General features: G+C 39.8%; 1 protein-coding gene across 1 annotated transcript in view; it reads left to right on the top strand.

The window, feature by feature from the left end:
• Nucleotides 1–19,882, top strand: part of gfra4a (GDNF family receptor alpha 4a) — a 130,801-nt gene extending 110,919 nt beyond the window's left edge. The window contains exons 6-9 of the mRNA XM_036573944.1: nt 1,536–1,645; nt 5,219–5,353; nt 17,790–17,974; nt 19,646–19,882. Coding sequence (XP_036429837.1) covers nt 1,536–1,645; nt 5,219–5,353; nt 17,790–17,974; nt 19,646–19,780 — 565 coding nt within the window. The 3' untranslated portion in view covers nt 19,781–19,882. The remainder of the gene's footprint in view (nt 1–1,535; nt 1,646–5,218; nt 5,354–17,789; nt 17,975–19,645) is intronic.
• Nucleotides 19,883–27,396: the final 7,514 nt, after the last annotated feature.

Here is a 27,396-nt window from a genome sequence, read left to right as displayed (position 1 = left end):
TTAAAATATAAATAAATTGTAACCCTAACCTGTTTTCCAGGTGTAATATATCTGCAAATGCTAGGGACACAAAAATGAATGTTTCCATATGACTCTACTAACATTAGTTCAAAGGCATTACAATCATCAGAAAGTGTTGCTAAATCAACATTGGATCAGTGTTCAACATGGTTGACCAGCATTAAATCAACTGCCAACACAAAGAGCAGGATCAATACCATTTAACATTGGAGATCTACTTCAATGGTTTTGCCCAACATCAAACCAACATACAGCGACGAGCCAAAACATTATGACCACTCAAAGATGAAGCACGTAACACTGATTATCTCATAAGAACTGTGCATGTCAAGGTCTGGGATATATTAGACAGTAATCGAACGGTCAGTACTCATAGTTGGCGTGTTGAATGCGGGAGAAATGGGCTGGTGTGAAGGCCTGAGCAACTTTGACAAGGTCCAATCATCAGACGACGGGTCAGAGCATTTGGTCCAAGGAAGGACAAACCACAAACCGGCAACAGGGTGTTGGGCAGCGAAGGCTCACTGATGCGTGAGCCCAACAAAGGCTGTCCCATCTGGTCCGAACCGACAGAAGAGCTACTGTAGCACAAGTCACAGAAACTTTGTGTAAACAAATATGGCTGTGATTTGATGTATGTTAATCATTTCCAAGCCTCTTGTCAAGGAAGTCATCCAATATATAGATTAATCAATCAATGCTTCATTATATTTGTTCTGTCATTAAACAGTTTTACACAGTATTGTATATGTATAATACATTTAGGACATATGCATGATTCACATCCTCACAAGGTATAAAAACAAATGTGCGTGTGTATGTATTCGAAGTTTGAATATATCACTGTTGTCAGAACAAAAGCTCATATCTCCAAAACTTTACAGGAGAAGGAAAAAACATACTTTACTTTTAATGTCAATGGAAGTCAATGGAACCAGACTTTTTTCCAAGTCATTTTGGGCCGTTTCTTCTAGTCCATTCATCAAGAAATTTACACACAATGTAAAGGGTAACAGGCATTTCCAAATTATATCAAGAACTAAAAAATGTCAAAAATGGAGATATGAGGTTTTCTTCTGACAACAGTGATCTATAGGTAGCTACATAGAACAGTACAGATCTGCTGTAATGTTCCAGCTACACTCAGCTCAGCAGTGATGTTTGATTTCAGTACAGTTTCATTGACTGTTTGTGTACATCATATACAAAGGAAAAACACAGCAGAACCCAGATCTCATCACATCTCTGTGGTTAATTGATTTTGTAGAACAGAATGACTGGCTGGTATTCGACACAGATTCCTCTTCTCCAGATGGGGCACCCGGTTTCCCTGCCATAGCTCTGCTTTTTCAGGCAATACTGTCACCAGAAAATCAAGCCTAGTGTAACCCTAACTGGCCCCAGCTGCACTCAAAAAGGAAGAGTGGGGCGAGCGAGAGTGTGTGAGTATAGGTGTGTGTTGGAAGTGTGTGCTGGCTGGTTAGATGATGGATGTGTTGTTGTGGTTCCCGCAGGTCTCGCTGGGCCCAGTTCCAGCACGACTGCCAGCCCTCACAGCTCACTGCCAGCGGCTGCCAGCAAGACAACTACGGGGCCTGCCTCATCGCATACACCGGCCTGATAGGTGAGGAGTCTGGGAAATGTAGTTCAAACTGTCTCATTAAATATGGCTCCAGCAGGACGCTCATTAGTACAGGCTAAATGCAGACTTTAATCAGTTGACCTCTCTGTGCTCCTCCCACAGAGGTATTCTTTCATAGCAAGTGTTGGTCTAAATCTCACTCATTCTGTTTAATTTAGGTTGGAGTTTTCAGTTTAAAATGCGAACAAAGCAGGTTGGAAACACTAAATTTGCCACCGTGCTAACAGAGGTTTAATCACATGACAGTAAAAACTACACTCAATCTGTCTTAACAGTGCAACTTTACAGACGTATATAAAATTGCCAAAAATATCATTTAAACTAGATTTGCATTTTCTGCTTGAAAGGCAATAAAAATGATGTCAAAGCAATCTGAGCAATGAGTCACAGAATTCCTATGTAATATAATAAGAAAGCAAAAAAAAAAATAAGAAGAGAGGATGGATGAAAAAGAACAAAGAAAGGAACAGAAAAATGAAGGAAGGTAGGAAGAAAAGGGGAGAAAGAAAGAAAAAAGGAAGGTTGGAAGAAAAGGGGAGAAAGAAAGAAAGAAAGAAAAAGAAAAGGAATGAATGAAGAAAGAAAAAAAAGGAGGGAAGGAAGTGAGTAAAAGAAAAAAAATGAAGAGAGGCAAGAAAGAAAGAAAGAAAGAAAAAGAAAGAAAGAAAAAGAAAAGAAAGAAAGAAGGAAAGAAGAAAATCAGTATGGATGCAAATGAACAAAGAAAGGAACAGAAAAATGAAGGAAGAAAGAAAGGAAAGGAAGAAAGAAAGGAAGGTGGGAAGAAAAGGGGAGAAAGAAAGAAAAGAAAGAAAGAAAAAGGAATGAAGTAAGAAAGAAAAAAGAAAGGAGGGAAGGAACTGAGTAAAAGGGAAAAAGAAATGAAAGAAGGAGAGAATAAATGAAAGAAAGAAAAGAAAGAAAGAAAGAAAAACAGTATGGATGCAAATGAACAAAAATGAACAGAAAACAAAGGAAGAAAGAAAAGAAAGGAAGAAAAGGGAGGGAAGATGAAAGGAAGGTAGGAAGAAAAGGGGAGAAAGAAAAAAGAAAGGAATGAAGGAAGAAAGAAAAAGGAGAGAAAGAAAGGAAGTGAGAAAAAAAATAAAAGAAGGAGAGACAAGAAAGAAAGAAAGAAAAGAAAGGAAGGAATGAAATTGTTTGCTCAAACATAGAGGAATGAAAAAGACGTGAACAGATAGTAGTGAGAAGGTTGACGAGCCTAAAGAGGCTGAAATGGAGAGCAGAGTGCAGCAGACGCACTTTAAACAAGCTCAACCACGTTATGACATCATCAGTGGTGGTTCAAACTGTGACATTACTCCTACATACAAATCTATGGGAAAATTATTTTAATCTAAAATATTTTTGAAAGTATACAAAAGTATTTACACATATATAAACACACAGCGCACGTCTCACTGAAATGATCTACACACTGGTGTTTGAATGGGGTCTGAATGTTAAGCGGTTCAAGCTGTATCAACTGGAAAAGAAAAAGAAGAAGATTTCTCCCAGCTATGAAAGAATGCCTTTGTGGGCGGAGCAAGAGAGGTCCGTTCATTTGAGTGAAGTTCACACTTTAAAGTCTGTTAATTGATTCAAGTCAAGAGACCTGACTACCTCAAAAATGCTTCTCCCTTTGAGGATTCGTGTTTTTGTTATGCTAATGTGGTGCAAATGGGGCAGCGCAAGAGAAGGAGAGAGATGGGGTAGAGAAAGAGATACAGGCAGGGGGAGCTCTGTGGCCCAGTTCTCTGTCATTACAGCAGTATTTTGAGAGGTGTTCTGGGGAGATGTTGCACTTTTGTGTTCCGGGACAAAAGAAATTGATGTCTTTAAATGAGCCCATCTCAGGCCACAAGCCCTAGAGTGCAGCACTTCCACTTTCCCTCCTTTCAGCACAGCCGCTCTCCAAACAATGGAGATGACACAGTCACTCTCAGTTCCCACAGAACTCACACACACACACACACACACACACACACACACACACACACACACACACCTCAGACAGCTAGAACTGCCTGTAAAAACTTCAATCTTTCTCTCTCTCTGTCTCTCTCTCTCTCTGTCTCTCTCTTTCTCTGTCTCTCACACACACACGCACACACACACTACCTAAACATCTAAAGGTAAAGATTTTCCGACCCTTCATCAGCTCCAGAGCCGAGGCGAGACAGTGATCACCTCAGATGAAGTGATTTTCTAACAATGTGCAATTGACTTTAGGGCTTCTGAGGAAGAGGAGTTCTACAACATTTAAGGCCAGTCAGTGGTGCAGCAACTGACCAATCCATGCTCCACCCACAAATGCATTCTTTTGTTGTAGCACACAACAGTTTTGTTTAGCCATAAAAATACCCAAACTGTATACCAGGTCAACCTGCGGCAGTGAGGCAAGTTTTCAGAAGTTAACAAAGAGTTTAAATCTCTGCAATGTGGAACTGTTTTAAAGTGTAAAATGAAAACAGCCCAAACTGTGTTATGATCAGAGTTTTAATTGGGCCTAAAAGTTTGGTTTGAACCCAAAAAGCCCAAAAACTTTCTGTCCAAGTCCAAACTTTTCTAGTCCAAACAAATCGTGGCACACAGCTAGTTTTTGTCAAAATATCTACATTTAAACTGCGTTTTTAGAATCAAGCCAACGTTAGCATAGCGGCAAATTCACTGTTCTTTCCAACTGTAACATCCTGTAGCGTCTTCTCTGTATCTAACTTTGTTTCTGCGTTTGTTTATTGTTTTCTTATGCCATGTGCCTTTGTTTTCTAGGGCATGTGCTTGTGTTAGCTCCTCCCCTTCCATGCCTCCCCTTGTTTCTGGCTCCACCCTTGTTAAGTGTGTTCAGCTGTCCCTTGTCTAGAGTGTTTGTATATATACAGCCCTCTTTTCTCTTGTTCTTTAGCTAGCATTACATTTGTACACCTTGTTTGTGGTCCCAGTTTGAGCTCTCATGCTCTCTGTTGGTCAGATCTGTGTTTTCAGTTCATGTTCAGTTAGTTTTCCAGTTTGAGTTTCTGTTCATAGTGTTCAGTTCTCACTGTTTGTGTTTTCTTTGTATTTATCTATAGTTAATGTTCACTAGTCTTCTTTGTCAGTTTAGTCTTCAGTATTATTGTGTTTTCTGTTTTATTCATGGATCCACATACCATTTATATTCCTGCTTGTTCTCTGGATGGTTACAATAAAGACCATAAAAATAGACGCTTGTGCCTGTACCCCATTTCCTCGTCTGCCTCGGCAGCCCCTACATTACACCAACCTTGACCGTTTCAGTTAGCTGCAACAATAAAATCCAGCTCAATAGTGTAGCCTTTTATACAGCAGCATTTTATTCAAGAACGCTTTTCTGGGCAGAGCATGAAGAGGTCGATTCTTAATACAAAGAATATTCTAGCTAGGCTCAACCAGATTTGTATGCAGGCAAAGACCTGCCTTGTGGCAGCTGCTTCTAATGAAACTATGGTCAAACACAATAGTCATTAATTTATTTCCTCCTCTCTCTCTCTCTCTCTCTCTCTCTCTCTCTCTCTCTCTCTCTCTCTCTCTCTCTAGGGAGCACCATCACTCCAAACTACTTGGATAACTCCACTTCTAACGTTGGGCCGTGGTGCTCATGTGCAGCCAGTGGAAATCACAGAGAGCAGTGTAATCTCTTCCTTGACCATTTCCATGACAACATCTGCCTAAGTGAGTCACGTCTCTCTATGCATAATGAACTAAATATATTTTAACAGTCATTATTCACTCACTGTAAGATACAATAGAGAGAGAGAGTATCCCTAAACGTCCAGTTTATAGGATAAGCAAGCCACTATCACTGTGTCCTCATTGACTGAGATGGGTCTGGACCTATGGTCTGTTTAGGAACTATGCACATTACATCTCTCCACCCACATTAATCAGTCCATTAAAAAAAATCTATGTACTATACTACAAATCTTCAGTTCTGGACTTACGACTTGAGGAAATACTACCTTTGGATCTCAGTGCTTATTAAAGTTAACAGCATTCTACAAAGTCTAAATTCTCCCATTTGTGTGATGCATGAAAGTTGAAGATGTGTTTGAAAATTGCCCCCCAAAAACATTCAAAGATGATGTCTTGGCCTGGAGTTAAACCCAGATTTACCCCACTAATCCAGGAGTTTCACAGTTAAAACACGCACGAGTACCACATATTGAACATATGAAAATACTCAATAAACAAATCAAACTTCTGTCAGCTACACTAACCCAGACTCTGCTAAACTGATTTGCTGTTTATTTCCTGCACTTCAGTTGGGCCTTGTGGGCCTTGTAGACCTTCACTGAGCTGTATCCTACTATGAAGAGTAGAACAGAGAACACTGTCAGCAGCATGAGTGAGTGATTCCCACATGCCAGTTTAGAAACTGTTATAATGTAATGAAAATGGAGAGGAAGAATAAAGTAAGGAGGAAGAAATCAGTGGGAATTGCAGGGTTGGGGTTATTCTAGACGTTTTGTCAAACAGTGGTAAAATTTCAGTGCACTACTACACACTTGGTGGACTGAGTGCTAGCCTTCTTGCGTGTTACATTTTGTGCCTGAATTGGATTGGTTTTACTAACTTAAATGTGCTTGAAGTGTTGTACTGTGCAGATGTGCCAACTACAGAAATAGACATATTGTATCAGCACTTGGTATGCTATTGCCAGTTAGGCCTACTATTTAATATTTCATGACTCTGATGGGGATTGGGGGGCATAAAAATTTTGTTAGGACATCCCTAGTGAGAAGCTAAGGACAGAGCTGCACCAATACTTTATTTTTAGTATCAGTCTGATAAGTAATTGGTTTTATTCAGTTGATATTGGGCCACTCTCAGCATTTTCCCCACAACATAAATGTTAAGAACTTCTTGAGATTTCTTCAAAGTGGCACTCGCGCCACGCTGCCATCATCTTTGAACTACAATGTTTTGTGGAAACACACCACGGACTTCATAATCAGCGCATACAAGCAGACTAGCTTTGGGGTTAAACTTGTCTCTCTCTCTCTCTGTAGAGACATATAGAAGCAATGCCAATAACAAGGCAGTAATAGAGATCAGTGAGAGAGCATCTGTCAAAGGGAAGCTTCTGGTCAGAGCTCAGCTTCATGAAACAGTGCTGCCTAGCTTGGATGCTTGGCTGCTAGCAGTAGTGCTAACTCAGAGGAGATCCTCTAGAGAGAGCTGGGCTGAAGATAGTTTGATGAGGGCCCAGAGAGTTTCTTCCCTTCAGCAAAGCAGCTTTTCTGCCATGGCTTCTCTGCTACTCTATTTTAATTGTTCCCTCTCTCTTTCTCTATCTCTCTCCCTCGGATGCCCTGGCTGGAGGGCTGGGCTTGCAAGACTGTCTGTGTATTGGTTCGGGTCTAAGCGCTGACTCTGGTGACTTAGTAATTGAGCGTAATTTGGCTCCCTGCAGTAAAACTAATGGAGTGGAGAGAGTCAGAGAGAGTAGCTAAGAAGAGAAAAGCAAAGATCAGCTCAGGAAGCAGCTGAGAGGGTTTTTTTGGAGAGGGAGGTCACTGAGGCTAGAGCTGTTTTGTTCACAGGTGCATATGAAAGGTGAAAACACCATTATCAGGTTTTGAGACATTAGCATACACACACTGGCCGCTTTATTAGATACACATTGTATCTACCCTCATTTCATCAGGTCAACATACCATATAGTAGTAGTGCATTTTGAAGTTCTACAATTACATCTGTCCATCTGTTTCTCTGTGCAATGTTTAAGCCCCCCTGTACCTGTTCAGCAATGGTCAGTACACACAGGACCACCACTGTGCAGGTATTTTTGGGTGATGTATCATTCTCAGCATTGCAGTGGCACTGATAGAAACAGATGGACTACAATCTGTAGAACTACAAAGTTAGTACGACAAAAACAATACCAGTGGACATATTGCAGTGGTAGGTCAGTGAAAATTCACATTTACAATTTTCCTCCCTTACCCTAAATGTAGCTGATCAGCCAAGATATATTTGTTTTCCAAAATACTTTTTAAGCTTTGTCCTGGAGCTATGTGGCTAATGTAGCTAACAAATGATGGAAGCTTGAGCCACCAGTTAGCATCATACAAACTGCATGAAAAATAATCCCATACTTGCCTCAGAACATATACAAACCGGATTCCAAAAAAGTTGGGACACTAAACAAATTGTGAATAAAAACTGAATGCAGTGATGTGGAGGTGCCAACATCTAATATTTTATTCAGAATAGAACACAAATCACAGATCAAAAGTTTAAACTGAGAGAATGTATCATTTTAAGGGAAAAATATGTTGTTTCAAAATTTCATGGCGTCAACAAATCCCAAAAAAGTTGGGACAAGTAGCAATAAGTGGCTGGAAAAAGGAAATTGAGCATATAACGAACAGCTGGAAGACCAATTAACACTAATTAGGTCAATTGACAACATGATTTGGTATAAAAAGAGCTTCTCAGAGTGTCAGTGTCTCTCTGAAGCCAAGATGGTAAGAGGATCACCAATTCCACCATTGTTGCGCAGAAAGATAGTGCAGCAATACCAGAATGGTGTTACCCGGCGTAAAATAGCAAAGACTTTTAAGTTATCATCATCAACTGTGCATAACATCATCAAAAGATTCAAAGAATCTGGAACAATCGCTGTGCGTAAGGGTCAAGGCCGTAAAACTCTACTGGATGCTCGTGATCTCCGGGCCCTTAAACGTCACTGCACCTCAAACAGGAATGCCACTGTCAAGGAAATAACAGAATGGGCTCAGGAATACTTCCAGAAAGCATTGTCAGTGAACACAATCCACCGTGCCATCCGCCGTTGCCAGCTGAAACTCTACAGTGCAAAGAGGAAGCCATTTCTAAGCAAGCTCCACAAGCTCAGACGTTTGCACTGGGCCAGGGGTCTTTTAAAATGGAGTGTGGCAAAATGGAAGACTGTTCTGTGGTCAGATGAGTCACGATTTGAAGTTCTTTATGGAACACTGGGACGCCATGTCATCCGGACCAGAGAGGACAAGGATAACCCAAGTTGTTATCAACGCTCCGTTCAGAAGCCTGCATCACTGATGGTATGGGGTTGCATGAGTGCTTGTGGCATGGGCAGCTTGCATGTCTGGAAAGGCACCATTAATGCAGAGAACTATGTTCAGGTTCTAGAACAACATATGCTCCCATCTTGACGTCATCTCTTTCAGGGAAGACCCTGCATTTTTCAACAAGATAATGCCAGACCACATTCTGCAGCAATCACAACATCATGGCTACGTAGGAGAAGGATCCGGGTACTGAAATGGCCAGCCTGCAGTCCAGATCTTTCACCTATAGAGAACATTTGGCGCATCATAAAGAGGAAGGTGCGACAAAGAAGGTCCAAGACGATTGAACAGTTAGAGGCCTGTATTAGACATGAATGGGAGAGCATTCCTATTTCTAAACTTGAGAAACTGGTCTCCTCTGTCCCCAGACGTCTGTTGAGTGTTGTAAGAAGAAGGGGGGATGCCACACAGTGGTAAAAATGGCCTTGTCCCAACTTTTTTGGGATTTGTTGACGCCATGAAATTTTGAAACAACATATTTTTCCCTTAAAATGATACATTCTCTCAGTTTAAACTTTTGATCTGTGATTTGTGTTCTATTCTGAATAAAATATTAGATGTTGGCACCTCCACATCATTGCATTGAGTTTTTATTCACAATTTGTTTAGTGTCCCAACTTTTTTGGAATCCGGTTTGTATATGGTTTCTGACATTGTAGGCCATGATGTGCTTTTGTATACTGTTATAGTAAACAGTGCATCATACAGTGTCAGAAACCACATAAGCAAGTGTATTAGGGATTATTTAGCAACTGAGACAGTTTAAGTGGAGCCTGGCAAAGTTCTGTTTCTCCTATTATAACCAAAAATATGACACTAGGATACTAGCATTATGGCTACTGGACGCTGATTGTTTGGAGAGTTGATGATGTCTTTAGCTGAGTAAAGTATTTCACTCTTATGCTAAGGTATGTAGTCTTAGGATAACTCAGAATTTCTGCAGTGACAAGTAAAAATCAAAAAACACCTCTCAACTGAGAATTCCTGCTCCGAAAGTGAGGGCAGGCCTCTCAACAGCAAGTTCGTATGGCATGATAACAACATGGCTGCCCACACAGGCAGTAGTAGTAAGGTATCACTTCTCTAATTTTAACTGAGATTTGCTTTACATACGAACACAGCAGCTGGTTAAATCTAACACTGACCATGAGGTTCAGTGTTTTGAGAAGATAAAAAAAACTTAACAAACATTAAAGTTATCATTCAAGTCACTGATGTTAACTGGCTAGACTTTTGCTAAAAATCCTTGCCTTTATGGTGGTGTCTTATTCACATTTCTTCACTTTGTAGCTTGAATGTATGGAGATTCAAAATGACGTAATTTGAAACTCTGACTTCCCACTTAGTCAAGTGCAGCATTTTTGACATCATGGCTGTACACAAGACACACCCAGAATGTCCTTTAAGTGGAGCTAAAAATGACTACAGTGTTAAAATGTCTTGTGCTGTTTTACGACGGCATAAAAAGTGCATTTGTCTGTATAAAAAGGATTAACCATTTACAAATAATAGTTTTGAACAAAAACTCCATAGGAACCCATTCATTTTGGACTCTCTCAGGAGTCCCTCTCGTGTCTGACCAAGATGGAAGACATTATTGAGTGGCAGTTCCTCACTAGATATTCTCTGCTACAAGCTTCCATGACCTGTAGCTCCAGTACAAAACTAAAGAAGTCAAATTCAGTGCCATTTTTTGACCAACTACATTTGAAGAAAAGGAAGAATTTTTGCCAAATCATTGCTTTAACCTGAATTAGTGCTGCTCAAAGTGTGGCCAACTTTGACCCATGGGCCACACCATGGGCAGCCCTGTATTAGGTTAAAGTGTTAAGTGTTAACCACACCCCTTCACTCAATGAAAGAACATATTATATATTTTTTATTTTCTTTTTGAAGTATTGTAGTAGGTAATATAGTGTAAATTTGTAAAATACATTTAAAAACTTAAAGCCTACCTATAATTCACTGCTGTCCAAAAAACCCATCTACTTTTGTCAATTTTTTTTTCTAAATCATTTGAACACTTTTGCACAGTGTGAAAATTTCATGATGAATGGATCAATAGAAATGCTCCAAAATCAGTTCGAATAAAACCTCTTTACAGTAACTTACATTTAGAGCTAAGAATGTTGGAGAGTCTTGTTTTCTTTGGAAGGAGAAGATTTTCTATTAGTTTGTTGTTTTGTCGTTTTGCCCCCAGGACAAAATGTTTGGGCACTTTGACCTAAACGCTGTCAGAATAATTCCTTATTTGTAATTTATATAATCGCTGTTCATAAATCTTTGCGTGTTGTGCGTTGTTATTTCAGTGATGAGTATTTGCTTGCGTTAACGAGCACGCCTCTATTGCTGTCTGGTAGTGTGTGTGTGTGTGTGTGTTAGACAGCCTGGGGGAGATGGAGAGGAATGCAGCAATTCTGGCTGTCTAAATCAGCACATCTAAAACATTAACTACCAGACTGTCACCATTGCTCTCTGCTGCGGGTCCACCATTACACACACATACACTCATATCAGTTCTGCTCTCTGATCATGCATGAATGTGTGTGTGTGTTTGAGAGAAAGAGAAAAAAGAGAGTTTGTGTGTTCCGCTTTGCTAATGACACATTTACACAATCATTATCTCTCTCTCTTTCTATCTATCTTTCTCTCTCTCTGGCTGTCCTCACACTTCCCCTGCCCCCAGCCATGGCCGAGGCTGAGTGTGCTTCTCTGTTTAGGCGTAGCAGCGTGTGCCCGTATTGATTTGCGTCCTCATAATAATGAAGCGTTGCTATGAGTGAGCAACTTCAATTAGCATCAGCTCGGAGCAGTGGGAAATATCTGGGGAGGAATTCACTCTGTCAGCATTGATTCAGACTCTTCTCTCTCTCATCACTTACCACTTCATGCCTCCTGCAAGCAACACAGTTATTCATAGGATTCAATAATTACGGCTTCATGCTGCCAATTAAAGGCACATATTTGTTACACAAACATCAGGCGTGGGTGACACAAACCATAATGTCATTCAGCTTTGATTGCACTTAAAAAACTTGTGAGCTCTGAATCTGAAGCAGGATCTATTAGATTGTGCTCAGATGCTATTTATGAGGAATCTTTTATTCATATATTTATATGACCGTATTTTAATTGAAGTGACTTTCATGCAAAGTCATTTTAACTGAGCAGGCCATTAAGACAAATTAGAATTAATGTATGTGCATAGTCATTATTCATATGGCCTGCTGCAATAAGTCACTTAAGCACTCAGATATAGCCTCTATGATGGGAAGACCTCAAGCAAACATTCATATTTAGGTTGTATATTTCGGTTCATTTCAGGGCTGTCCTTGACTAAGTATTTTCTTAGTCAACCAAAAGGCCTGTTTTTCTGATTAGCAAAAATGCAGTTACACTTTATTTGGAGTCGTCCTTTGTAGATGATTAATAAACTCGTAACAGATTATCAGTAACATCAACAACATATCAGTGAAGCAGCAGTAGTGAAGCATCTGAATACACTGAAGTAAATATCTTGTAGATGTTCTGTTGATACATTACTTACATTAAGTAGATGTATTGTCAATATGTTACTTTCATTATGCAAAACCTTACCTTACCAACCTTACCCAACACCTAACCCTGGTCCTAATCCTAACCTTAACCTTAACCCAAAACATAATCCTAACCCTCATATGTGTTTGACATGCTACTCAGAATCAGTTGAGTGTTGGTTTCATCTAAAAAGGACCACTCAAAATAGTGTCACCAAAAATGTCTAATAAAGAAGTACTAGTATCAGAAAACTGTGGAGTATACAACTTAGCTTGCATCTTAAATGAAACCTTTTATTTAGCTATAGAATGTTTTTACTACACTTTTTAAGCATGACCAGCTACAATTTAGCATAAAACACCTTAAACATTTACGTCCTTTAAGTGGTTCTCATCATATTCAAAGTACTGTAATTAAAACACCGTTTGCAGAATTTACACTCTGGTTTGTTTAAATTATGTTTCAAGTTCTGAAGGGTTTCCACAGGCTTTTTTCAACATATTTTTCCTGGTGCATATGCTTTGCTCTTCACCCAGTGCATTACAAGACTGATTCATGCAAGCATAAAACAGAACAGTGCTTACATTTATGATGAGAATCACTAGCTACATCGTCCTCTCGTTTGCAGCTTGTACAATGTTAGCTATAATTCACTCATTAATGCAATTAGTTGACCGACTTGTAGTTGATCAAGAACACCACTAATTAGTTGACTTAGAGTGGGTGGTCCTTGATCAGGGGTCGGCAACATGCAGCTGTTTGACTGCCCTGTTGCGGCTCCACGGCAGAATTAGATTTTTAGGTAAAAGTAAATGAATCCTTCTTTGCTGTAAAATAAAGCTGTGCTGATCGTTCAAACACAGTTTTGACAATAAATGGTTTGAAACGCTGGAGTTAATGTAGAACTGCTGATTTACCTTTTAACCCTGAAGATTTACGCACAGACTGCTGGTCACAGCAACACAGACAACAGTCTTGCCTAGCTAGCAGCTGACGAAACGGCAAAAGAGGAAGATTTAAGACGAAGATCACTTATTTGGAGACGAATGGACTTCACTCCAGCTGGTTTCCTGATATGTTTAATCTGCGACGATAAACTGTGAAACACAAAACTCACAAAGCTGAAGTCAGCTTCTCCAGCGTCTTGTTCAAATTTTCCTGTTCCACCTTAAACGGTGCCTGAGGCACCAGAGTGTAACTTCTGCACTATTTAAGGTGGAACGGGAATATTCAAGCAATATTTTACAAGAAAGTATTCCACTTTCCCTGGTGGAGATGTGAGAAAAGCGGCTATAGTTGAGCTAAGTACAGCAAAGTAAATCTCTGTTTTAATTTATATTTAATTTTTAGCCTATAATAGTACATCAGCGCACACAGACAAATTTACAGCTACAATGGTAAAATGGACAAAAAATATTGCGGCTCCCAAAGCGGTTAGATTTTTGTTGAAAGGACAAAAGGGGTCTTCTTAACATTTGGGTTGCCGACCTCTGTTCTAGATCATTTGGCTGATTAGAAGCAAATCTGAAAAAGATTTCAGAATGTGTCAGTGATCCACTGAACCTTGGAGCTTCAACCTGTGATTGACAGAATTCCAAAGGGCCCACCCCCAATTATCCAGATCATGTAAAGGTAATTCAGATGCATTCCAATTTGAGTGTTTTTGTGAGAGGAGAGTTAACAACGCATACATCAGTTCACTATGAATGCATTTTTTTTCCTAAGGCTGAGGAGGTGAAAGAATGATTGAGCCCCTCCAACAAAAACATATATTAACCATTCCACCCTGTTTTGCATTGTCAGTTATTTTGTTTTATTTTGTACAATCTTTTACATTAAAAAGCCAAACTATCCACATCAAACATGCTGCCCCCTCATCTCCCATCCCACCTAACATTAAGCATCCAGGTCAGTACTCACAAAGCTTCTTTGAGTAAGAGTGCTGGTCTAGGATCTGTTCCTGTCAGTAAGGTAACAGTAAATAAGAACGAAATCTGATCCCAGATCAGCACTCCTACTCGGAGAAGCTTTGTGAATACAGGCCCTGATCTAGCTACCAAAGACCACTGAAGATGTTAATGGAGCAGGTTATGTTTGAAACTAGTGCTGCATTCCATAGCACTCGGAGTTCGGAAAACGCAACATCTGACACGGAAATGTGCAATGGAACTGGATTCCCGGTTGGAAACTCTGGAAAGATCCACCTTTTTGAGTTCTCAGGCATCACAGTCAAAACGGCAACACATAGCATTCTCTCGTTGTATCCATGTTTACTTTATAAATCATTGTTTTCTTAATAGAAAAACAGAAAACACTCTAGTAATTCATGTAGGTCCTCTTAAGACGCTTATCAAATTCCATGATTTGTCATGCAATCATCAGTTTGCTGCAAGCAGTTTTCTGAGTAGAAGCACTGGAACTCATTTAAACAAGGAGTACCAATTTGGAAATATCCGACTTCCGAGTACAGCAGAAGCCAGTATATACACTGCAGGAGTCTCTGTCTCTCCAGGATGAAGCTGTCTGTTCTAATACTTCACAGTATTGCCGTCAGTGACACACAGGGTCTATCCTCATACCTCATACAGCACATATATTCTGTATTGTATTTTAGCAGAACCTCTTTGCCTTCAATTTGACGAGGTGCATGTAAGACTTGTGCTGCTGAGTTTTGCCTAAATAACCCAAAGCAGCACTAAAATGAGACAGCAGTGTTTGTAAAGTGCCCAGTGAATAAACTGATTTCATTCACCGGACACTTTACAAACGTCATGTTAATGCCCAGCACTTAACTGACATTCTAACAGGTAGTGTCCAGTAAGGCAGCAACGTGTAAAATGTCCTATTGTTGCGTTCTTTTTACTAGGCTTTGCCCGGGCTCATCACATTTAGTCATGTACCTTAAATATTTTATGTCATTTTCCATACTGAAGTCAAGTTAAACCACTGGTGAGAATCTGAGAAGGAATGTAAACTCATCAAAATGACTTTTTAACTCTGTATCTATATTTACAAAAGATTAAGAAAACATTACTTATTTTAAATGAACATAAATGATTCATTTGAGCAGTAGGAGATTTCATGTGACATTCCAGTATTGCCAGAGCAGGGAAGTACATCACTGGAATGAGAATCCAGTAATGTTTTTTTTCCCCTTCCTCTTTACTACAGGGTCATTCCAGCATCCCCTGGACTTAATGGCTAGCATCTCACAGTCAGCTGTCAGATTGGCTGTACATGTAACATCCCCTGCTGCCTTGCCTGAATATCTAACCATCTCATTTACTTTATCTGAAAACCCGACTGGAAATAACGAACCGTCAGTTCCTTGATAAGTGTGGATTCCCCCTGTGTTACTGACCATACATGTGCAGATTTGTGCATCAGAGAACTGCGGTTCCAATCATTTTCAGGTTGTCTGTAAAACACAGTGCAGAATGTTTTTTCATGCCAGTCCTGCACAACAGCACCTGATCCTACTGATCAGCTTCCATTGTTTGTTGCAGAGCTGAGCTCATTAGTGTAATCAGGCAGTGTTGTGCAGGGTTGGAGTAAATACCTGCAGACACCTCACTCTCGGTGGAGAGAGTCCCCTTTGCTATACATTACGCTAACAATGTGCAGACAGTGCGGCTTCAGTCGTGGGTTGTCAGGGGCTAGGTTTGTGATGGAACCTTTTGCGTTTGCCAGTGTTGGAGGAGGCGGTCTTGGCAAGCTGTCACTGAATGCGTGGGAAAGGGGCCATCTATTACTGGAGGAAATGTTCCCTTGGTGAGTAGCTTACCTTAGTGTGCTGTTGCTACTCCGCTGCGCCAGGCTTTACAGGAGAATTAGTCACAAAATCAGTTCATCAGTTCACTATTTGTTGATGTCTGTAAGGCACAATTTAGTCCACACTCCCTGGACAGTCTCTAGCTGGACAAAATGAGATAGCAGACATTATGAGATGGCAGCATTAGGACAAGAAATTGGCTTCTTTTAATTTATCTCTCTACAGACTGCCTGAACTTTGGCTGCAGTTCTCCAAAGTGTCCAAACATTTAAGCGTCACAGGTTCAGTACTGGAATATGGGTGGAATGCTCCTTTAAAAAAGTAAAGGATTGCACTTGGGTCATTGGTCCCTTGAAACCAGTAACCAGGGACGTTGTAAGAAGAGGACATGAATGATTCAGGGACACTGAGATAGACAAAGCTCTGACACATGCTTCAGATGATGGATTATATTGTAGATTAGATGTGAGCTTTCCTAAGGGGACTTTGGTCTCAGCCTCCGATGCGGCACTCGCGATAAAAGTTTGTGAAATTTACGGCATCACATTTCTAATTTTCTTTGAAGCATTGAACAGTTCTTACGTGCGAGATATTCTTGCATGTTTTTCAACTCTCATACCCATTTGTTTCTTGTGGGTCTGTTTTTCTTGTAGCCTTGTGTTGAAATTCAAATTTTTCATCCAGCTACATGATGAGGTACAAGCAGGTCCCCAAAGAAAACTTGTTCAGATCTATCCTAATTGTACCATTATCAACATTACATATAAAAACTCAAGACACATGTAGGTTCACTGATCATTATACATAGTAAATAAAATTGATATATTTGCATTGTAGACATTATGACCACTGTTTCCTATTAACACCACTGTTAAGGACCCCTCTGAATGATTTTATGTTTCAACTGTTGGATTTTGCAGAATTTTTGAAAAATCTGTGGAATTTCCTTTTAAAAGAGCCGATCATTTTTTTTACATGATCATTTTCCAACCTCTTGTTGTCCCTTAGAATTAAACAGGCTGTTTTTATCACTATGCTTTCAAGACTTATATAAACATCTCTGCTCTGACTGGCCGTCCTGTATTGTGCCTCATTAAAAAAGCAGTCCAGACTGGAACACTCTTTATAACTTCAATGTGAATGAGTGGATAAAACTGCTGTAGGCTGAATAGGTAATTATATATAAATACACTGATTTTCATGACATCACAAAAAGAGTGAATTTATAACAGGCTTGTGAAGTTTTGTTTCTGTATATGGTTTATATAGAATGGGGAGTGAATGGTACATTTTACAACTTTAACAATGTACTCAAAAAAACAAAAATTTCATTTTTCCATGATTTAAACAACATTTTATAAGGGCTCCATGAACTGTGCTTGAATTTCAAATAGCAGTAATCCCAACAGGGCAGGTGCCACCTGTTACATATAACATAGCGGTAGAGCCATTGAAGATGTAGAGCTATCAGTATAGCATGCGTACGCACACGCATCACTTTCTGTGGAACTGACACCACTGTTACAGTCACAGCATTTCTATTGATTTTTCTGCTGAATGGTTTTCTTAGAATTCAGTGTCTTGACCAAATCCTGAGCCCAGTGCTCAGAGAGACATCACAAGGAGACGTAGCTGAAAGAGAAAGCTAAGTGAAGCATGCCATGTGGGTGCAGTCATCTACAATAGATCCAAGGTAGTGACTGTCTCTCTGTGTTGTTCTAAACAGAGAATGCCATCCTCGCCTTTGGAAACGACACTGACCCCAAATCAGCCGCTAACCAGCCAGGAGCAGCCAGCCCAAATACCATCACTCCAAACCAGCGCCTAGCTACCAGCACCATAACCACTACCGCCATAGGCATGGGCGTGGAGACCCAGCAGAACATCCTCCATCCTCAGATGCCCACACAGGTAAAACATGCAGCACAAGGTTCAAAATAATTGTACTGATTTTAGCATGAAAAGTCTGGCTTTCTGAGACTAAAATAGAGGGGTAATTGCTGTGGAATTATTTGGCTAATCGAGTTAAACAATCTTGTATATGGAAATCCACTTTTTAAATTATTGAAAGAAATCTGAATATTAGAAAACGAAACCAACTTCACCACTTACGAAATGTGACTCTCTGTTCACGTTTTGGTAATGTAATCGTGGGTCTGATTGGTCCATGAAAGATTAACTGCTATATATTAAAATACTGTATCTGTGGGTTGGCTAAATAATGGCAGTGAACTGCTGCAGTACAAATCTCCCCCTCTTCTCTAAACTAAAAACACAAAGTCTACATGATTCATGGAAATGATGTATCTATCATTCAATATGGTGAATTTTGCTGAAAGATAATGCATCTGCATGTTTGGTAAATATGATTCCACTGCTTAGCAGACCAATTGCTTGAGATAATTATTAAAAAAGAAATATAAATACTGTATATTGTATTTTGTTGTACTGTACTTTGTTCGATTTGCAACAAGCCTTTCAACACAGAATCAAGTTGCCTTTTGTATGAATACATACAATTGTATACAAGAGTTTAAACACCCCTGGTTAAATTACATATTTTGTTTGTTCGCAGTGAAAATAACACATCCTCTACAGAGCACACATTTAAATGACATTTGTCTGCAAATTTCACTGCACAATTTCTATTTATTTGCTGATTTTAAGAAAAATCAACAAAATGTAATTTGACCGGCAGAGCCCAAACATTTGCATATGACTATAAATAAATTATACAAATATATACCGTATATTACAATAGGCCTAAATGCAATAGTGTAGCAGAATATAGGCAATATGAACACTATACCAAACTTTTTCTCTATCTATCTATCTATCTATCTATCTATCTATCTATCTATCAGTTGAACAGTTTTATTCCTATGAATGCATACTTTACTGAATATTATTAGAAATGTTCAAAATCGACTAGAGACAGCACAGTTCTTTTTTTTTCTTTTCGAGTATTCATATCGAAACTGAGCAAGGGCTGATACCAATACCCGTCCAACATTCTTCTTTAAAAACTATTAAAATTTTTAATTGAAGCACTTCACTTAAGAGCATGTATAAGTGGGCTATTATGCTGAAACTACTCAAATGCTCTACTGCCCCGCAGGAAGAAACGCACAGCTAACAATAGGACATCAGACAGTGTGACTATGCTTGATTTGTTACAGCACTGGATTGGATTATACTCCAGTATCTGATGCAGCTTTTTCGTCCGGTTTCAGCCTGGATATCTGGTATTGGATCAGTGCCATCTCTAGAATCGACTGTAACATTGCGAAGTAGACACAGCTGATTCTCCACCTTCAGACTGATGCAGCTACAGCACCTGTGTGCGAGTTCGATTCCTGGTGTGCAAACTAGTCTACTGATGCAAGACATGAGAACAGAGGGTGAAAGAGGGGACGAGATGATAAATGAAAGGAGGCAGAAAAAGAAACAGAAATAAGAGGAAAGACAAGGCAAAGAACAGAGAAACGTCAGAGCGAACAAAAAATGATGTGTAGACATGCAAACCCTGATACATCATGCAGCTAAACTCTCTCTCTCTCTCTCTCCTCTTTCCTCTCGCAGATGAACGACAGAGACAGACTGTGGAGCGACTCCACCCTCCCCTCACCTGATCTCTATGACAACAGCCCTGGACGTCCCGACTCCGCAGCGTCCGTCTGGCTCCTCCCACTTCTGCTGCTGGCCCTTCACTTCTAGAATCAAAAGCAGCCAATTGTAGCTCAGCAGCATGGAGTCAGGACAGTTTGTCTGTGTGGCTGTTTATAAATCTTAACCATTTATGGATTTCATCATTAATAAGTCGCTGGAGAGATAATGGACTGGATTATGAGAGCACAAGAGAGACTGACAAACTTTTCCAAAAACATCAAAAAAAGAAAATACAAAACATGGCCCGAGTTTTCAGCCCTCAATGTGAAGTAGTGATTTGTTTTAATGAGCACACAGTTTTACGACAGTGGACCAATTTGCTTGAGACCGAACTGGAGTAAAGAGTGTGTCTGTGTATGTGTTCATGTGTAAAACTCTTTCTACGACGGTCTCTCTGTAAAACAGACCCAAATCTGGAGTGCAAAAACTGAAATTACTGCACTAGAACTTCATATAATCCCTCTTTTTTAAACACTCCTTATTTCAATTCCTATTTTTCCAAAAGTAATGAGCTGATAAATGATTTTGGTACATATGTATTGACTGAAGAGCACAGTTCTGTAGCATGTGCATATGGGACAAAGCACAGCTATGGGTGTCTTGTTGGAGAGTTGTATTCTTACGCTAGCTGTTGAGACGAGGACTCTTCATGAGAAGGCACTTCATTGCTGATGGGTTCACAGAGATGTTTAAATAAGATGATGTTCTTTATTTTTGTAATGTGGATGAGATGTTCATATATCATTAGTGAAGTCCTCTCTTACTTTACAGTCTGGATTTTTCCTCTGCAGTAAAGTCTGCACGTTACAATCCCTTTCTTTTAACCTCAACCTGAATCGCCATGTGTTTTGGACTTTAAAATCTTTCAGTAGAACATGAGTGGAAAATCACCTTTGTTTTAAAAATGGTATGGAAGCCACACAGGCTGAGGAAAACAGTAACGTGTTAAACAGTGGCCAAAGTGTTGCAAAATGATTTCTCGATCAGTTTTCAGTCGTTGTTAGCCACGTCAGCATAACAGGGAATACTTGAGCATCTAAAACACTTTCACCGGCCGCGTGGACTCTGAATTCAGTGCCAGTGGATGTGGAAGTATTAACAGTGGCCCTGTCAACGGAAACTGAAGCACAACTCAAGCAAGTAAAACCTCCTGTGCATTCGATATCCAGAAGCCATAATAATGTTTTTCACTCACTGCTTATCACAACACTGCTATATCTCAGCCAATCAAGAAGAGCACAAAGAGCAACGCTGTTGTCCCACCCACAGGATCTGAGGACTACTACTCTCATAAGCAGCCAGCCAGTACTGCTAGTCTGTCTGGGCTGTATCAGAGAGAACATATTTAAGCCCTGCCCCCAAAGACTATTGACCAATCAGCTTCTCGAGGCACAAAAAAAAAGGATCAGGCGTTGGCAACCAGGTGGAGTATGTGGGTTTAATACATGTAATTTCCTGACAAATAAAGCTGCCATATGAGGACATGAGTGTATTTATGAAGTAGGTTTTTGTTTTTCGGCCAGCACTGAGAAAATAACACAAAGAGGCAAGAGAACAAAGCCTCAACTTCACCTACTTTTTATGCAGAGTTTACCCTTTGAGTGGCCACCTGTCTGCGGGCTGTGGGTCAGCAAACAACCATGCTGCCCCTCAGCACAGGTCAGCCACAAACAACAGCCACACACTTGCTCTCACACACAAACACATATACACACACACACACACACACACTGATTCAGTACTTGGAAGCATTCAGCACAAACCAGTGTGAAACCCTCAAGGCCTATTAGGCCTTCAGAGACGGCCTAATGATTTCTGGGAACAAAAAAAAAAAATTCCATAATTTTAGATCATTTTCATTTAATAGAATCTTCATGCTTCTTTTATTTAGTAATACTCTTATTGCACTGTTAAGTTTTAGTTGGGAACCAAAGGGTTAAAATCTTGAAACACCCAATGGAAAATTGTCCAATCAGGACTTTTTCAAAATTACTGCATAATTCAATGGTTAAGATGTAAACATTGTCATTCAGAGTGGTTTGATGTGAAATTCTCCATTGTAGAGAAACTTACTGAGTCAGAAGTGTTCACAGTGGTGGTCATAGAAACCAACTGGCCAAAGAGTTTAATCCCACTAAAAGCGACATTACATAAAGATATCAGATGAAACAGTTATGAACGCACTGTCTGGTGTCTGAGACATTGTTTTAGGATAGTTTTTAGATAAACTTTTGGCCTAAAATGTGTTTTTTCAATGCTGTTCATGGTAGAGGGGTACATGCAGGGCGTTGTAAGGACAAATAGCCCCCAGACTGCCACTATTTTACCATCATCAACATACAAGATGCATATAGAAATAGTAAAATACATATAAAAATACAAATAAAAACTCAGAACAGATGTAGTCAAAATGACGTCACTTTGGGCAGTAAATAAAATGGCTGTATTTGTGTGAACATTGCGCCCCCTTTTCCCATCACCACCACCAAGAAATCCAAGTCAAGAAGTTCCACTACAATAAACCACTTCACTTTATACCACTCTGAACAACTTTCTTTACATCAACAATTTAATAATGCAGAAATAAAAAAATAAACAGGTAAAATTCTCCTTTAACTACCAACATGACTAGGAAGTGACAGTGGAATCAACCAGTCATATCACATTTTGATTTACAAAGAGACGGACCAATTTCATAAGAAAAAAGGTCACTCTAGTCAAAGGGGCACCAATCCTCCCTCCTGGAGTTCTGCTTTCCTGCAGAGTTTAGTTCCAACCTGTGTCTAACATGGTCCCCTGTCTTCAACTAACATTGATGCATCAGATCCAGCAAAATCAAGAACTTCTGATGAAGTTAATCAGCTGGAGCAGGTGTGGGAGATTGCAGTTGGAACTAGACTCTGCAGGAAGGTAGATCTCCAAGACCAGGGACAACCACTCTAGGCCTTCTGGAAGGCCTAGATATGAGACTGACTGTGAATACAAGCTGTAGTCTAACCAGGTTTAGCTCTATAGGCAGCTTTACGCCAGGGCTCTTTACTGAGTCACTATAAAACTGCAACAGGTTTATATGTTACCTGCAAAAAAAGTATATATTAATAAAATGACCTCACTCACAAAGGTAATATATGTTACTGTCTGTGCAAGCTTCAATTAAAACATTTGGAATGTGCTTTACAAGCTGTAGTGTAACAAGTGTTAGCTTAGAGCTAACGTACTACTAGAAACCCTATTTTTGAACTAGCAGAATTTAGCATTACAGTGGAGGCTTTTTTTCCTCTTTTTATAGCCCAAATATGAGGTCTAGATCATGGTCACCACTGCCATAAACCTATTCACGTTAAAGGCTCCCTGACGTTCTGAGACAAATGGTTAGATGTGGTCATCTGGGGTCAGATTCATGAAAGCTTGCTTAAGAAAAAACATAAAGGTTCTTAAGACAAACACTAAGACATTCATAGGAATGTTCTTAAATGCAGTTCTCAAGAAAAAACTTCTCAAATATTCTCTGAAGATAATCTTGATTACTTTAAGATTTTCTCAAGAAAATCCCAATTGTTTTTTTATGTATGCTACGTTGCATTTTACCAGATAAACGATGCAAGATACATTCTGAATTTGTATTAACTTATTTCTGTATTATTAGTTTAATCCACTCAGAGGACAGCAAAATAGAGGAAAAACATCAACCAAGTATTTAAAAAATTAGCAAACAAGAACTAGAGCTGATGGTGAAAGAAATAGCCAACAAAAATCCTCATTGGAAAATAAGATAATTGTGGGGTGACGGACGAGGACGGGCAGGAGTAGCAGAGGCAGTGTCTGTGATAAATTTAGATGCTCACCTTGTCAACTCTTACAGCCAAAACAAGTGTGAGACTGTTGTAAGGTTAAGAAAACATTTAAGAACATAATATTTTGGAATACCACTTGTTTATTTTAATTATTCTTAAGAAAAGAGTTAAGAAAACACGATAGTCCTTAAAATGTTATTTGAAGAATAATTTCTCATGTTTTTCTTAAGAATGAAGAAAAAAAACAAAAACAAAAAAAAACAAACACACACACACACACACACACACATAAGAAGATTTTCTTTTTTAAGACACTTTAATGAATCCGGACCTCGGTCTTATCTTGTGCTGAATGATGCAACGCTTATGCACCAATATTCCAAACCCTCCCTCGCTGCCTGCCCCTTCACCCTCTCTACCACTCCCTCACCTTTCTGTCCTGCATTTATTTGTCCCTGAGAGCAGATTACTCTTTGTCAGCATGGACCGTGCTTTACCACAGTTAAACAAACACATCACTTTGCCAAATGCATATTTACTGATGCCAAGTTCTTGTCCAATTAAGCTGTTGTGCGCCGGCATGCCTGGCTGAACACAGACATGTGATTTTGTCTGACAGCTTCCTCTCCAAATCGAACTTTCCTGTGTGGAATCTAATTGCAGCTGACTCTTCTGCAGGAGGCCCATGGCGGAGAGTGGCAGCTAGCCCAGCTAACTGCTAATGAGACGGGCCAAAACCAGCCACATTCCTCGCAGAACTTTGCAGTGATGGTCCATGAAGGTCATGGATAATTTGTCATATTTTAATGGAAGTGAACCGAGAGTCGTTGTGACAACCTCTCAATCCGCAGCTGTCGAAGGCGGGTAGAGATGGCAGGTCATCTGTGGGAATCGAAAGTGTGAAGTGCTAGAATTCTGTCTGTATGGTATTCGGTCACTGTAAACGTGTAAATCTCACAGAAGGATCAGGTGCGAGACCAGTCGACATTTTCTTCAGAAGCCTCCTGAGTGAGATTTGCAGTACGTTGAACACAGCCCTGAGGCTCGCCCACTAGAACTGCAGGGACAGTGGACAGTGGAGTACACGGAGTTGTCTTGGGTCAGGAGCAAAAAACAAACAAACCAAAAAAAAACAAAAAAACAAAACAGGGCACCTTCTTCTAAACACTCATTAACTGACTTTTTAAAAGGTTGGCATTTTTGTAGCTTGTGAAAACAGTTGATTAGAGCTTTGAATTACAGTAGCTCTGACTACTGTAATCATCCTCATACCCCAACCCCAAATTTGTGTTCTTTTGTAGTAACTGCTGAATCCCATTCAATATATTATAACTGTAGTGCTCAGTTTTTGTCAAAATACATAAATTATTCACAGTGGATCACTACAGAGTCGCTACATGACACTGATTTCCTATTTAAAATGCTATGCTATTGAGCTGAATTGTGTTGTAGGCAATCAAAGCCAAGTGATTTGTGACAATGACACCGTTCTAACATTAGCCTGATTTAATGCCAAAAAATTATGATGTACTCTAAGTTGTTAAACCCGCATTGTGTAATATTATTTGTTAACACTGAAAGCAGTAGCATTACCGAGTATGTAGAGAAAAAAAAACACACTAAAATATGGTGTGTGTGCTGCTGCAAGTCACCCTGTACGACCTGAAATAATCATTTAAAACTCAGAGTTACCGAGACCGATCTGGCAGGAGTTTTTCGGACCACCTCATACGCACAGGCTCAAAAAGAAGGTCTGAATGCAAAAATCATCATTATACTGATGTAGAAATGAAGACAACAGTAGATAATTCACTCACATCCTCTGAAGACATGTTCTTCACCAAGCTTTGACTGAGCTCTCTTCAACTACTCTTTCAATGGACTCACAAAAGTCAGATTCATCCTCTTGTGGGGGCCTGAAACATAACCCTCTTTACAACACATGTTGCATGCAATTACATATTTCCACCAGAGAGGTCTCCAAATCCCCTAATCTTACATAGTGCAGCTTTAAGTGGATCTCCACTCTCTCATTAGTATTAAAACTTAGCTAAGTTACTCATTTAATTCTTGGTCCACAACTTCAGTAACCTAACACAGTTACTGTTCACTGTTTTTGCTACGTGATAAACAGCAAGCAACATTTTACAGCGGTTACTGACCAGTTAAGAGACTCCAGTCATTTTCTGGTACACCAGCCGAGTGTGTACCAAAACAGAGTGAGTCAACTCAGACAGCAGGACGTTTGCTTAAATTAACAGCCGGTGAGCCGATTGTTCACCACTTGCTTCATTTGCATCATCAAGCAAACTCATGCAGGTTTATGATGAGAAAGTGTCTGAATTAATTTTACTGATCCATATGATTTTACTGCTATTCAGTAAACCAGAACTCATCAATATAGCACAGCACTAATGGAGGAGTATGGATCCATTTCAGTCACAGCCTGATTTGTGTGCTACAAATTCTCACTGGGTTTAGTGCCACAGTTAAAAATAATAATAAATAAGGGCTGCCATGAGTCTTGTAAATTTCCTAGACACCAGACTGATGACTTAATTCAGGAGGTGCCAGTACCTTTACCAGTACCTTATTAAAATCTCTGAAATGTTTTCTAACCTCTGTATGATATGGGCCCTTTAATGCTTCTTCTTCACTCACATATTTGACTCTTTTAAAACCGCAACTCAACATGAACATAAAGCAGGATTTCTAACTTGTTTTCAGGAAGTCTTTCATGTTACACATCTCACACTCCTTACATCAAACCAAGGCAAAGCAACTAGCCAGTTAGCTAGTGTTCCAGCGTAAGTATGATATGTGACAAAAAGCGAACTGTGGCTCTTGAACATCGGCCCAACAGCATTTCACACAAGCCTTCACATCACGACAGCCCACACAGCCAGGGAGCCATGAGAGTCAGACACATCTGCATCAGAAAAATGACCACTACTTCCGCATAATGGCCGTTTTCCCAAATAAACCTTCACATTACACAAAGTGTCAGCGGGCACGGCGGTCAGTTACCCTTTCATCAGGACATTAGTTATGAACGAAGTCATAACTGTCCTTCTGGATGAAGTGGTTGATGGCGGGGTCAATCAATTGATCCTTTGCTTTTAAATTAATCAACCATTGCTTCTCAAGCACTCTGAAGACGATGGGCTGACTTGGATAAACTTGTAAGTCACAAAATCCACATTTGGCCCGAGACCCCCTCTCTGCGCCAAACAGCAAGCAGTCCTAGCAGTGGAGCTCCTGCTCCTTGGTCGACCGGGTCATCCGGGGTATCGTGGTGTAATTGCTGGAGTTGAAATGCCTCTCAAAAGCATTTTTTGCACCAAATTAATCTCTGGTTTGCCGATAAACTAGAACTTTTCATTTAAAGTTAATGGAAAACGGTATGGATAATAAACTCACAGCTTCCGTCACGAACCAACAAGCTAGCTAGCGTTAGCTTTTTTCGATAGCTTCGTCCCCACAGCGGGCGGAACTTGTCGTAAAGTTAGAGATAACAAAGCCCACCTGTGTAGAGGGAAGATATGATTGGTCAATCATTGATTGGTCTCTCATTGAATTACTATTGCTTGGGCCTCTGTAAATTTATAGCTGGACTACCAAGCACTAACATTCTTCCCAGCAACAGCAGATACGGCAAAACTCTTTAATTTAACCCTTCACACTGCAAAACAAATGGAATAGGCAGGTTTGAAGGATTTAATTTTGTTTGTATTTGTTTAGATGTTAATTGTCAAAATATTATCAGATAAAACTAGAGCGACTCAATTTTAAAATATTATTTTGAGTATCTTAGTCCCTCTCTGAGGGCGTAGAGGGCCCTGACAGTTCCCCTCTGACAGAAAGTAGTGA

This window comes from Colossoma macropomum, unplaced genomic scaffold, assembly GCF_904425465.1.
Source record: "Colossoma macropomum unplaced genomic scaffold, Colossoma_macropomum, whole genome shotgun sequence".
Taxonomy (NCBI): Eukaryota; Metazoa; Chordata; class Actinopteri; order Characiformes; family Serrasalmidae; genus Colossoma; species Colossoma macropomum.
This window is presented reverse-complemented; position numbering and strand designations above follow the sequence as displayed.